The sequence below is a fragment of the Lineus longissimus genome, chromosome 4 (assembly GCF_910592395.1).
Source record: "Lineus longissimus chromosome 4, tnLinLong1.2, whole genome shotgun sequence".
NCBI lineage: Eukaryota > Metazoa > Nemertea > Pilidiophora > Heteronemertea > Lineidae > Lineus > Lineus longissimus.
The window spans coordinates 21,596,973-21,609,929 of record NC_088311.1 but is presented as its reverse complement, the minus strand read 5'-3'; the positions used below and the strand labels follow the sequence as shown (position 1 = coordinate 21,609,929).

General features: G+C 43.7%; 1 protein-coding gene across 1 annotated transcript; it reads left to right on the top strand.

Annotated features, from left to right (window-relative positions):
- The first annotated feature begins 4,122 nt into the window (after nucleotides 1-4,122).
- On the top strand, nucleotides 4,123-8,844 carry LOC135486973 (acid sphingomyelinase-like phosphodiesterase 3b). Its single transcript, XM_064770197.1, has 6 exons — nucleotides 4,123-4,269; nucleotides 4,374-4,602; nucleotides 5,040-5,278; nucleotides 5,568-5,731; nucleotides 6,097-6,277; nucleotides 6,700-8,844. The coding sequence occupies exons 1-6, from the start codon at nucleotides 4,188-4,190 to the stop codon at nucleotides 7,458-7,460; spliced, it is 1,656 nt and encodes a 551-aa protein (XP_064626267.1). The 5' UTR covers nucleotides 4,123-4,187; the 3' UTR covers nucleotides 7,461-8,844.
- The last annotated feature ends 4,113 nt before the right edge of the window (nucleotides 8,845-12,957 follow it).

The window sequence follows — 12,957 nt, the reverse complement described above, 5'->3', positions numbered from 1 at the left end:
ACCACTAATCTGAAGAGCCGCGCAATTGCAGGGCTAGAGAGCGATCTCCCGGCTTACCACAGAAATGGAAATACAGTAGAACCACTCTATTAAGGTACGGACGCAGTACCGGTCTCGTTCCTCAACAAAAGGAGACCCAATTAGGATGACGCAATGAGCTGCAAATGATGTCTTCAATTGAGAGTGTCTCCATTACAGTCCAAATTCAGTCGAAATGACCAATCGTAATAGATAGGGTGTCCTTAGTAGAGCGGTGACTTAGATCGGAGAAACTAGAGTATACAGCTACTAATGTGACAAAGCCGTATCCTGCATGACGCAGATATCGACAACAGAATCACGCGGCAGATTACTTCATCCGGACCTCGGATCCGTTCACAGTCCTTACTGCGCCGGCCAATGGACGATAATGGGATGACGTCATCCGATAGTTGGTATTCAGCAATTTGGTAAGAAAGATTTTCATCGAAAATCGCACCCCAATCGATTAATTGGAGCCGCGATTATCGATCAGTTTGTTGGACGGTCTACGACGTCATCAAAAATGACTGATCGCGATATTGACTTTTTTGTTCATGTTTGTGAATTCCCATACTCTTCAAGGATGAGATGACGTCATTACCCCGCAATTTTGCCATGGTTTTCTTCCAAATGAGTATTGAGAATGATGTTCACCGTCGTCGAATATGACAACAGTCTGACGGATAATAATATGTTGTCATGGTAAACGCACAACTGAGAAACATGTCAACTAACCTATGACTGACGACTTATTATTCGGAACTCGTGACATCTTATGACGCCAGTCTTTGACATTTTTGCCAGATTTCATTAGTCGATTAGTCAATTAACTATCTTGACAAAAACATCGGGGTTCACGACATACTGGGTTCGGAGCAAAATGGTAAACAAACAAACAAAGAGCTTCCTAATACACAAAGCCCTGAGTTCAAAACATCACGCCTACCATCTCTTAGTGGGGTTGGCTAATGTTGCAGTGTTTTTAAAGTGGGAGCCGATCCAGTTCTGACATGGCCGCATCTCCTCGGGGGAGATAAGAGATAAAAAGCATTCAGTATAAATAGAAGACGGAGTCAATATCGCCACCACTGAAATAGATCTTGTTTAATCATAAGCTAAAGGAGCATCGAGACTGCCACATGGGAATGTATTTATCTATGAAGTCATGTTTGGTGTGATAGCTAATTATATCCACCTTGATATTGGCTTTGGCGTGTTTGCTGTTGTGACGTCAAACTCAACCTTGTCGCAACTCTGTCATTTCCGTCAGCGGGACCATCTGTAAGAGGGGAGTGACTGAGCAAGCAATCAATATAAACAAAATCATTAAGCAAATATATGTCTTGTCCACTTTGGCACAACACTATATTACAACGTATTTACATCGGTAAGATCGTTGAGAGGAGCCGTCAACAGACGTCACGATAAGTAACTGTTGTGAGAGAGCCTAAGGGACAGAGCCACGAGAGATTCTGCTAGCGTTGGCGTGACGCTCTGATGGCTGCTGGTTCGTGTAGATAAGGAGTGTAGAGCCGACATCGCCAAAAAACAACAACTACGGGTATGTATACTCGGAAGCTGGGCAGGCGCAAGCTACTAACAACGGCATAAAATCGGAAGCTATGCCAACGCAACCAAATACGCAACAACTACGAAAGTAGTGCCAGTGCCAAGTGTTAACCGTCGAGTGGGCTGAACTGGGCCGCTTCGCCAACGCCACGCAAGTGCAAACTACCGAGTATGCTCGGACGATGTTGGGGAGTTTTCGCAAAGCCCCCGAAACGTCAACTCGAACGCCAATCCCATTGTTCGAGCTCCTGGTCACGATTTCTAACAACATGAGATAGGCGTTCGTGTTGGCGTTTCGGGGGCTTCACGAAAACTCCGTATGACGTTAACACCCGCAAACGCCAGGTAAACTACCGAGTAGCCGCGCTACCGACACCAGCTGCAATTAACTACCAGACACTATGCCAACACCAGATGCTAGCTACCGAGTTTACTCGGAACATTGGTCAAATCCCGATATCGAGATCGAAGGTGAGTTTCTCAAGTCTATACGCTGCTGTTTGTGTGATGGTTTGCACACGCAGATTGGTCGGTCAGGGAATTGCTAATGCAACCGCGTCAAATCTCACCTAAGCATCCAGGCATCCATCCCCAAGCGCAGAAATTGACAAGGCACATCCGTTGATTATTCCAAAGTTATTCCTCACACCTCTATCTTTGTCGTTTTATCACCTGGGAACTATTTCCATCGTTGCCTAACTGGCTCGCGTTACTATAAACAGCCCTGATGACGTCAATCTATGCACTCAAAGTTGATTGCTCTTCCCTTTCTATGAACTGGCAATGTTCGGGAGATATTGCCATCGCCGAATCCCTGGGGACCGCGCGAGGTGGATGGAGTATATTCGCTGCAACATCGTTAGAAGTGGTATCACCACCAAAAGAGCGGGATAATAACATTTAACCTTTATTTTCGCTGAAATCTCACTCGAAAAAGGACGATCGGATCTCACTAGCCTGTGTACGGTTATTTCGTTTCTGAGATCTGAGCTTTCTAGAACAATATGGAAAGCCTTCCCTGGGAGCTTCTAAACCTCGAGTGCCTGGCGTGAACTGCCCTCATGCGTCCGCAGATGAAAAAACAACGTTATTTCAGTTCTAGCATAGTCAGCTTGCCTCGATCTCGGGGTTGTTTCAGCTAGAGTGAGGTCAGGAGCGCCGACAACGTTTGTGCTATCCACCATGCCGCGATGGCTTTTGCACTTTCCTCATCGAATAGTAGGCAAGACACCTTTTCCAGGGTGACACTGGTTCTTATTACACTTCGTAAAACAGGGTCACGGAAATATAAGAACATACATTTCTTTCCAGTGGACGCAAGCAGCCAATGGCCAATCAAGCAAGCAATTCATGATATTAATTTTGTAATTGCCTTTAGATATTATCCCGGATATTCTCAACCAATTTTGTATTCCTTTCTGTCGATAACGCCGGAGAGCAGGCGACAAGCAATGTGACGTCGTTGACGCCAGTGGCGCTAATGAAATGTGTGTGCGAAAATATAACATATGGTCCGTTGCGATGTCTGTTTTTAGACTTTTAATACCAGATTTAAAGCATAAGTAAAAATAGACCACCTTTTGATTTATTTAAAAAAAATAATCTCTACGGTTTGGTGAAATCTATCCCCGGGAATATATCCTTGGCAACAGGCGAATGACGTCAGTATTGTATGAGAAAATAATTGCATATCAATTCCTTTTTGATATCAACAATCAATTGATTTGAAAGTCAGATGTCACTGCATGCTGGTCGTTTTTCAAATGTGTTTATCACGAAGAAAAAGTTAGTGGCTCGGATCTTTGACGAGCGGTCAAGAACTCCCTGGTTCGATCCCCACTGCCGGCGTGAGACTCTAGACAGGTCTCCACCCAGGTCTTTATTTGACCAGTTGGAAATGCCTAGGCTGTAGCGCTGATTGAGCAGCTCATCTGAGTTCGATTGTAAGGTTTCACCTGAGACTGGGGGAATACGTGTACAGCACTTTTAGAATTTTGTACATTATAAAGTGCTATATAAGACCTAGCATTTCTTTATTTTTTGTTTGTTTATATAACAAATCTCACAAAGTTTTTTCAAATGGCAAAATGTTAGTGCGTTTTGAATTATCAATTTTGATCTGACATTTCAATAAAAAACTGTTCGCACAAAACTAGTAGAAGCAGCAGCGGCGAGAGCACAGCGACGGCAGCATATTCTCAAAGCCAGTCAAGGCTTTGATGACACACTGCGATGACCTGTTACTTCTAACTCATCCTGTTCGCTGTACATAGACCTAAACTAGCTGTTTCCCATAGATCCGGTGAATAACTTGGTGATCACGAATACCAGATACGCTACCAGGTGATCCACAATGCATATCAACTTCCTGTTAGTGTCACTGCATTCGTGCATGCCAATGCCAATATCAATATTATATTTTGAACCAACCCATTCAACCTCGTAACAAAGAAGACTATTTCTATCCTTTCATGTACATTGGGTATATGGAAGTAATGACCTGGACTTTAGACTTGGTCAGATGATCAAAGTTTGATCAAAAGACACATGAAAGATGTCTTGACACTGAAAAGAACACATTTTCATCAACTTACAACATGATGTCAACGATCAGTTTGGTGCATTTGGTTATTTATGAGTTAGTCCTTCTGTCTGTCTATGTTTCAAGCCTGGATAAAGGTAATGAAGTGCATCAGCGACAGCATTATCTTCTAGTACATTTACCACATTGTGATTGAATCAAAGTTTTGCCTGCATTGACAGAAATTGTTGTTGTTTTGCAGGTTATTTTTGGCAGATAACAGACATCCACTTTGACCCTGAGTACAGTGTCGATGGAAGTCCAGGCAACCTTTGCCACAAAAACAGGTTTAACCCTTTTAGAAAGCACGATGCGGATTCCCCTGGCATGTTTGGCGATCCCAGATGTGACACACCCTGGGCATTGGTTCAGTCCGCAATCGCAGCTATGAAAACCATCAAAGCTAATCCAGATTTTGTGTTGTGGACGGGGTAAGAAAAAATTCCCTCTGATCTCTCATTGCCTTGGCTAGTTGTAAGAAGGCATTATAATGCCGCCTATAGGCCTACGTTCTTTTCTTTCTGGGAAAGTTGTGACCAACTCCATGACCAAGGGTTTATTCACATGCCAAATACAGGTCCCAAAATAATCAGTGCCCTCTTTTGTCCACATTTGGCACGAAGTCTTACAGGGAAAAAGGCCAATGTTGTGCCGGTTTGGAAATCCAGACCTTTGGTTTACAGGCCAATCCCTCTGCTGACTGCGTTAAAGACTTATGGGAAATGCTGGCTCTTGGTATAGGAATGATGCCAATACAATAGAACTTATGGAAGCGAGATGCCCTCCCCTCCAATGATTCGATCCAATCTTATCCGAACTCCTTCCTCGAAGAATAACTTCGTTACGGTAGGATTTTCTTCCATTTCAGGGACACAGGACCTCACAGTGATGCCAGCCAAAAAGAACTGAATTCCCTTATCAAGGAGACCACAGACTTGTTGAACAAGACGTTCAACGGGAGCTATATCATTCCGGTCCTCGGTAACCATGACGTCCTGCCCTCAAATCAGATGCCTGCAAAAAATTCGAAATATTACCAGGGGACTTTGACAGACTGGGGTTGGGAGAACCTGCTGCCAGCGGACGCACAGAAGACATTTGTCACGGGTAAGACTGTTAGATTGACTCTCGGGCTGCAGTATAAACTTGATAAAAAATGTAGGAACTGCCACTCGATAGTTTTCCACAAAAGACTCATGGCTGCAGTATTAACTTGGTAAAAAGAGTAGGAAGTGATTGATCAAACTTTGTCATTTCCAATTGGGGATTGTAAATTTTAAATTTTCTCGTGATATAGGAGAGAACAGTATGATGGAGAACAAAATAACGCCTCTTTGTTTTTAACTTGAGATCACCTGAGGCCAGGTTTGTTTGATCATGGCCAATATGATTTCAGGTGGTTATTACAGTCAGATGATCACGCCAGAGTTCACCCTTGTTGTCCTCAACACCAATCTCAACTTCATGTATGACAAACTCACTGAGAATATGATTGATCCGGCCGGCATGTTTGATTGGCTGAGAGCTCTCCTGGAAAAACAACGGAGTGATAATCGCAAGGTAGGTTTTTGATAGGGTCGGGTCAGTGCAAGGCACAATTAATCTCTGATTAATTAGTAATTAGTAGGTTAATTAGTAGCTGGACCCACCACAAATTGCAAAAGAAATGATTCAACCTGTATTCAGTGTACAGTAGAACCTCCCTTAGGCCTAGGGGACACCACTCTTTAGAGGACACTGATTTTGTTCCAAAACTGTTAGTGTTACTTTCGATTCAATTTGTCCTCTCTGGAATAAGGACATCTCTCATTTAAGAACAGCACTTCTCAGCCCAAGGGGTAATAGATTGGTTATACTTTACATGAAACAAACTGCACAGTTCTTGGATATTTTCAACGCTATTTTCTCTTCTACTTGTATTCCAGGTTATGATCATATCGCATGTACCCCCAGGGGCCTATGAGAGAGAAGCCAACAGTTTCCATCTTTACCCACGCTACAACCGGGAGTATCTCGACGTGATCGAGGCGTACTCTGCCGTGATTGGCTCGCAAATATTCGCCCACGAACACAAGGATACCTTCAGGTTGTTCTTGGATAAGAAAGGTGAGCTGCTGCATGTGTCCTTGAGCAAGACACTTAACCCTTAATGCTTCGTCTTTAGAATGAGAGAGACATACAATTCAGGTTCTCTGTACCTGGTGCTGAGCCAGGGGAAGAAAAATGCCCCATACAGGTGAACAGTAGGTTGCGATCAACCCCTGGCCGAATACCGAGGAATTAGGCCAATAAATCTAATTGACCCCTAACCGTTGTGGCATGCAAAACTGCTCACCCGAATCACTTCGGATGCCTCACCATCTCAAGCCTGATCGAGCGGCGTGTGCCTGGTCTGTGTACCACAGATGTTTTGAAAACTCATTGTTATTAAATTAACACCAACAGACACTTAATTTCCTGGTGTATGTGAAATCAGAAAAATACCAAAATCAGAAAAACTAGTATTAATGATAAATATACATTTTCAGGCAAACCAATCAATGTGGGTTTACTTGCACCATCTGTCAATCCGTGGAAAAACACGTTCATAGCGCCAGACCCGCCTAACAATCCTGGGGTGCGGCTAGTGACTTACGACAGAGATACAGGCAACATCCTCGACATTGAACAGTACTACGTGGACCTGAAGGCTGCAAACAAGGCTAGGAAGGCAGAGTGGAAACAGGAGTACCAGTTCACCAAGGCCATGGGCGTACCGGACCTCAAACCTGCATCGATTCAGACCCTTCTTAAAAACTTCACGACGTCCGGAAGTAAACTGTTTGATACTTTTTACTCCTGGAATGATGTTTCGTATAGCGGTGGGAGTTGTAATGCGACTTGTAAGAAGGTCTATCTTTGTACTGTTCAGCACCTCGATATTGCAAGTTACAATGCTTGTGTGGCAGCCAATGCGTCCACACCACACCATCCATCCCATTATGTTGAAATAGTGACTCGGCAGCCAAGAACTGCATCGCCCATTTATACAACTCTTTCAAAAATTTTACCAACAACGCTTCCCGATGAGGTGGTGAGTGGGAACAATTCTCATCGACGTCCTCATCATCATCCCACACATCGACCCCCACACCATGACCCCATCCCGAAATATATCAAGTACATCATGTTTGGTATGGGTGTGGTTGTGTTTGTCCTGTTCATTGTGATAATGGTCTTGTGTTGCCAGCGACGTAGGTTGTATCCACAGACAAGGTACATGCGCGTGCCATCCGTCACCATCCAGTAACAATCAAACTGGGGCCTAACCAGCAGGTATTGATGATGTACAGTGGAACCTCCCTTAGGGGACACCTCTGTTAATAGGACACCCTTTTTATTAGGGACAGTGCTTTTGCTTCCAAATTGATCATTTCTACTTAGTTCGATCTCTTTAAATGAGACATCTGTCTATTAAGGACAGCATTTGTCAGTCACGGAGGTGTCCTTGAAAGAGAGGTTCATCTGTATTTGTAAATAGTTCTACTGTAAACCTGCTGAGTTTATCGTCTTTCAGCCTGATAGTCAGGACATTGTAATGAAAGTTTATTCAATTGAGTTCTGGATAACATCTGTGTCCCGGAAAAGTCCGCTGAGCATGGTTATCTATCAAAGCAGAACTCTCGCTGGTCATATACTTCCCATTCCGCAGTATTCTAGATTAAGCTTGTTTCAGATTTACATTTGTTGTAAACTTTGTTTGTCGTAGAAATGTGTAATAATTTCTCAAATGGTGCTTGACTAAGTGATCAAATTATTAAAATAATGAAATTAGCTTTTATATAGCATCTCACTGACAGAGAATGCAATATTCAAAAAGGCTCGCAGACCAAAATGTTTTGGAAAAGAATAGTTAACCGAATTTGCTGGTCCATTCAGGTCAGATAAATGGAATATTTACTGTATTTTGCTTTAATTGTGCTGGAAAAGTTTTGTGTTCAATATTTATGCTTGTTTGTTGATGTTTGTGCTTAAAATCTTGATTGTACAATTGTACTGTCCTTGATGATATCTGTAGTTAAACTGTTCATGTCATCCACTGAAATGTTGTCACAGGGTTTTTAGTTCCTTACTCGGGCACGAGATGGAACTGCTAATATTTGACAGAAATGTTCTGTTAGTACTGTGACTGTCTTTTGAGCATGCCCATAACCTTGGGCTGGTGTGGAAGTTTAGGGAAATTGATTTGTAAAGTTTCACTGAATTTGCTCTCTTGTCCGTCCACTTCCAATTCATTTGTGATGTGCTCTGGCAAAAATAGGCACTTGGAAGTCGAAGACAGGTACTGAAGTACTGGCTTGGGCCAATATTTGCTCAAATTTGCCTTCAAAAGATACAAATGTGCGTGTGTGGGTCAATTTGACCAATGTGGTATAACTTCAGACATATCTATGATTCTGGGTCATGTAGAAAGCAAAATGAAATGTACGTATGAATGTTCATGAACGTGTAAATCAAATTTTGGTTTGATATACATAAAAAAGTTTGATATTCAAAGGCCCTGTTGTTGGGCTAAAATGCATTTGTAAATTTGGCCTATGCAATCGTGTGCAGAAACCTGGCCATAATACTCTGTAAACTGCTTGTAAATATTTATTGAAAGAGGGGAAAGAAAATTATATTGATTGATCTCATGAAAAGTGCTTTGTATTTTCATTAAATCTTTGCTCTCCAACATTCTTGCAAAGAGAGGTGTGATCACAGAGATCTAGGAGCTGTACCCAAGATAGAAGGGTCCTGATGTTGTACATGGGTTTGCATGAGGTACCAAGTAGGGAACTTTGTCCAAAGTAGCTACTTGGGACAACATCAACACCCTTCTGCCCAGTGTATATATTCTCTCACTGGTCACTTGACGACAGGCCCAAGTGTCCTGCTTGGCAAGTCAGCTGGCCTACTTGTGGTAAACTCATGTACATGAGGTAGCTCACATACCTGAAGTAAGTTATGTACTAGAAGCACCTCAGTTGCACAGGCACAACTTGGTATGTAGATTGTATGAAGTGCATCCAAAAACCTATTGGGTACCCTCTTTGGCAGCTCAAGTAACCTATACTGGTAGTCTACTCATGTACATGAGATAGCTCACATACTGAAGTACTTCATTTACTTGGAACAACATCAGGACCCTTCTGCCTTCAAGCTCCTTGTGCTCTCTGAAGACAGCTCAAGCCCATCTCAAGTAGCCTGCACCTCGCTGCGTCTAGTACATCACGTACACAGGACGTACAGGTTGTGATGATGTCTTCATGTCCAGCCCCTTGTTTACAAGGTTTTATGCATACATTTTATGAGACATCCTGTATATTCAAGATTGCATCAGTAACTGAATAAGTGCAAGACATAACGTTGTTACAATGTCTCCATGTTGGGCCCTTGAGCTCAATAGATCATTTCCTGAGACATCCTGTAGACTCGGCTACATAATAAGACACAATTGGTTGTGACAATGTCCCCATGTCCGGCCCTCGAGGCTCAACAGATCATTTTCTAAGACATCCTGAAGGCTAAGCTGCATAGTAAGATTTCAATGGTATGCCCAACTGGAATGACAGAACCAGGTTGTGACAATCTCTTCATGCCAAGTTCTTAGATTCTTGAGACTCGACAGACCTTCCTTTTCTTCAAGATACAGGATGTAGCAAGGGCAAATCCACCAATTTCTCCCAGTCCAACTGCATGGTGCACCAGTGAACTAGGTTGTGACAGTGTCTTCATGTCCAACCTTGGTAAACAAGGGCATTACAGACATTTTCTGAGACATCCTGTGAAGGCCAGACTGCAAACTATTGCCACAGAGCAAGATTGTGACAGTGTCTTCATTCCCGATCCTCGTACACTCCAGCCCTGCCCCTCGAAAGACTATGAAAGGGGACAAATGGACTACCACATGGCTGAATTCAACATAATTTTCAACAGCTCAGACGAGAGGTCGGACAGGAGGTCTCTGAAAAGAATCTGCAGAGCCATTGTAAGCCTAGAACAGGACATGTAGACATCGTCACAACCTATCTCTGTCGTTCCAGTTGAACATCAAGAGCCTGACGTGAATACTTTTTAACGCTCTATCCCTCTCGCACCAGTTCAGTTACTGCTGCAGTCTTCCTTGCAATATACGGTACATCTCAAAAAGTGGGTCTACAAGCCTTATAAACCAAACGCCTGCCAAGACACGGTCACAACCTATCTCGGACATGAGAGGTCGGACAGGAGTTCTCTGAAAAGAATCTGCAGAGCCATTGTAAGCCTAGGACTGGACATGTAGACATCGTCACAACCTGTCTCTGTCGTTCCAGTTGGGCATACTGTATTGCCTGGCCCCAGTGTGTCTCTCAGAAATGGATCTGTTGAACACCTAGAGCCTGACGTGAATACTTTTTAATGCTCTATCCCCCTCGCACCAGTTCAGTTACTGCTGCAGTCTTCCTTGCAATATACGGGGCATCTCAAAAAGTGGGGCTACAACCCTTATAAACCAAACGCCTGCCAAGACACGGTTACAACCTGTCTCTTTCATTCAAGTTGGACAGGCTGTCGTTGCCCCACTAACACAATGGTGTCTCAGAGAATAATATCGGAAGTTGTAAACCAGGACTTGACATGAATTCATAATCACAAACTGTATCCGTCGTTCCAGTTGGAACTGCAGAATGTCACAGAAACTGACGATTCATGAGCAATAAGGGCCTGTCCTGGAGACAATTTCGCAACCTTCCCATTTTGCACCAGTGGTGTTTCAATCGTCCTTGCAATGTCCCAACAAAAGACATCTATAACGCCTTGTAAGCCCAGGGCCTGCCAAGACGTGGTCACAACCCCACCTTGTCTTCCTAGAGGGATGGACGAGGCTGATACCTAAACTGGGCCTGGTGTGTACAGTGATCAGTAGATATGAAGACATCGTCACAGTCTAGCTCCAACGCACCAACTGGTGATAGCCGACAGTTGCAATCTGGCTTGCCCTGCACAGAAAGAACCTGTGGGACAGCCTCACAACCTATCTCTGTCGTTCAAGTTTGGCAGTTGGGCAAGACATGGTCACAACCCTGTTTGGGTGAACAGCAGTTGGACATGCTGCTCCAATAACCTTCCTCCGGTAGATGATGTCTTAGGATATGTAAAGTCCAAAGAGCCTCACGTGGAGACATTGTAACAGCTTTCCCTGTCGACCAGTTCATTTACTGCTGCAATCTTCATGTGTTAATCGAGAAAGGCAACTTGCAGCGACAGAGATAGGTTGTGACCATGTCTTGGCAGGCCCTGGGTTAACAAGGCTTTGTAGACCCAATTTCAAAACATCCCGTATATTGCAAGGAAGACTGCAGCAGTAACTGAACTGGTGCGAGAGGGATAGGTCATCACAACGCCTCCACGTTAGGCTCTAGGTGTTCAACGGATTCGTTCCTGAGACATCTGCTGTAACAGATTGCAGAAGTATGGAGACGTCCAACTGGAACGACGGAGCTAGTTGTGACGATGTCTTCACGCCTGATCCATGAGGCTCTGCATATCTTCTTCTACAACATGCATCATGTATGTAGCAAAGACGAATTCATCGGTATGACCAACGCGGACAACATAGATTGTGACGATGACTACATGTCCAGTCCTTGGCCTACAATGGCTATGCAGATACCTTAATACGGAGACTTCGTGTGTAGGGAAGACATCTTGCAACAGAGTGTACGACTTGAATGACAGAGAAAGGTTGTGACCATGTCTTGGCAGGCCCTCGGTTTATAAGTTTTTTAAAATCCTTTTCTGGGACACACTGCGAGGAAGATTGGAGCAGTAACTGAACTGGTGCGAGAGGGATAGGTTGTTACAATGTCTCCACATCAAGCTATAGGGACTTTACATATGTATAGACAGAGCCAACAGCATGTCCAACTACTGTTTACCCATGCTCGGTTGCGACCATGTCTTGTCTAACTGCCAGCCTTGAACGACAGTGATAGGTTGTGAAGTTCTCTTCATACGGAGTCTTGTCTCAACATCCTCTGTAGGACAAGGCAGATATCAACTGGAAGCTATGTCCAGTTGGTGCGCCGCATCAATATATTGTGACAATGTCTTCATGCCTGCTAATCCATGTACACTCCCAGAAGCAGTATAGGTATCGGCCACCTCTCTCCGCCTAGGAAGACAAATGGAGCTTGTAAGCTTTGATCCTTGAGGCTATCTGCATATCCTTTTCACAAGCACCTAGTATAGCAAGGGATAGTCCAACTGGTCAGGCAGAGGAAGGTTGTGACGATGTCTTAACACGAAGCATCGAAATGGCTTTTCTGATTCTTTTCTGAGACACCTTGTGCAAAGAAAGGAAAACGCTGCATGGCGACAGTCTGGCCAACTTGCGACATAGATTGTCAGTATGTCTCTCTGCCCTGTCCTTGGGCCTTTGTAAATCCTTTGTTGAGACATCCTGTATACTATTATAGACGCAAGATGACTGAAACAGTACTGTTCAGCCACAACAAGGTTGTGACCATGTCTTCATGTCCAGTCCTTGAGGCAAGTGTTCTAAAGGTCCTCACAGATCCTTTTATGAGTAATATACAGTATTATACTGAAGACACTGTCACAACTTTTGGAACACTAGCCTATGATATAATCCTGCAAAAAGTGGCACAGCCTTCTATGAGGACCTGTCTTTTTTGTTCAAGGACAATTGGAAAGGATATTTTGCCTTTACCAGTATATTAAAGACACTGTCACATCCTTTGGAGCACTTGCCTATATTGTTT

Excerpts from the sequence above, each read along its gene's own strand:
- LOC135486973 (XM_064770197.1), top strand. The coding sequence starts at position 4,188 with ATGATGTCAACGATCAGTTTGGTGCATTTGGTTATTTATGAGTTAGTC. Across the intron at positions 5,279-5,567 it reads ACAGAAGACATTTGTCACGG|GTGGTTATTACAGTCAGATG; the intron begins GTAAGACTGTTA and ends ATATGATTTCAG. Across the intron at positions 6,278-6,699 it reads GTTGTTCTTGGATAAGAAAG|GCAAACCAATCAATGTGGGT; the intron begins GTGAGCTGCTGC and ends ATACATTTTCAG.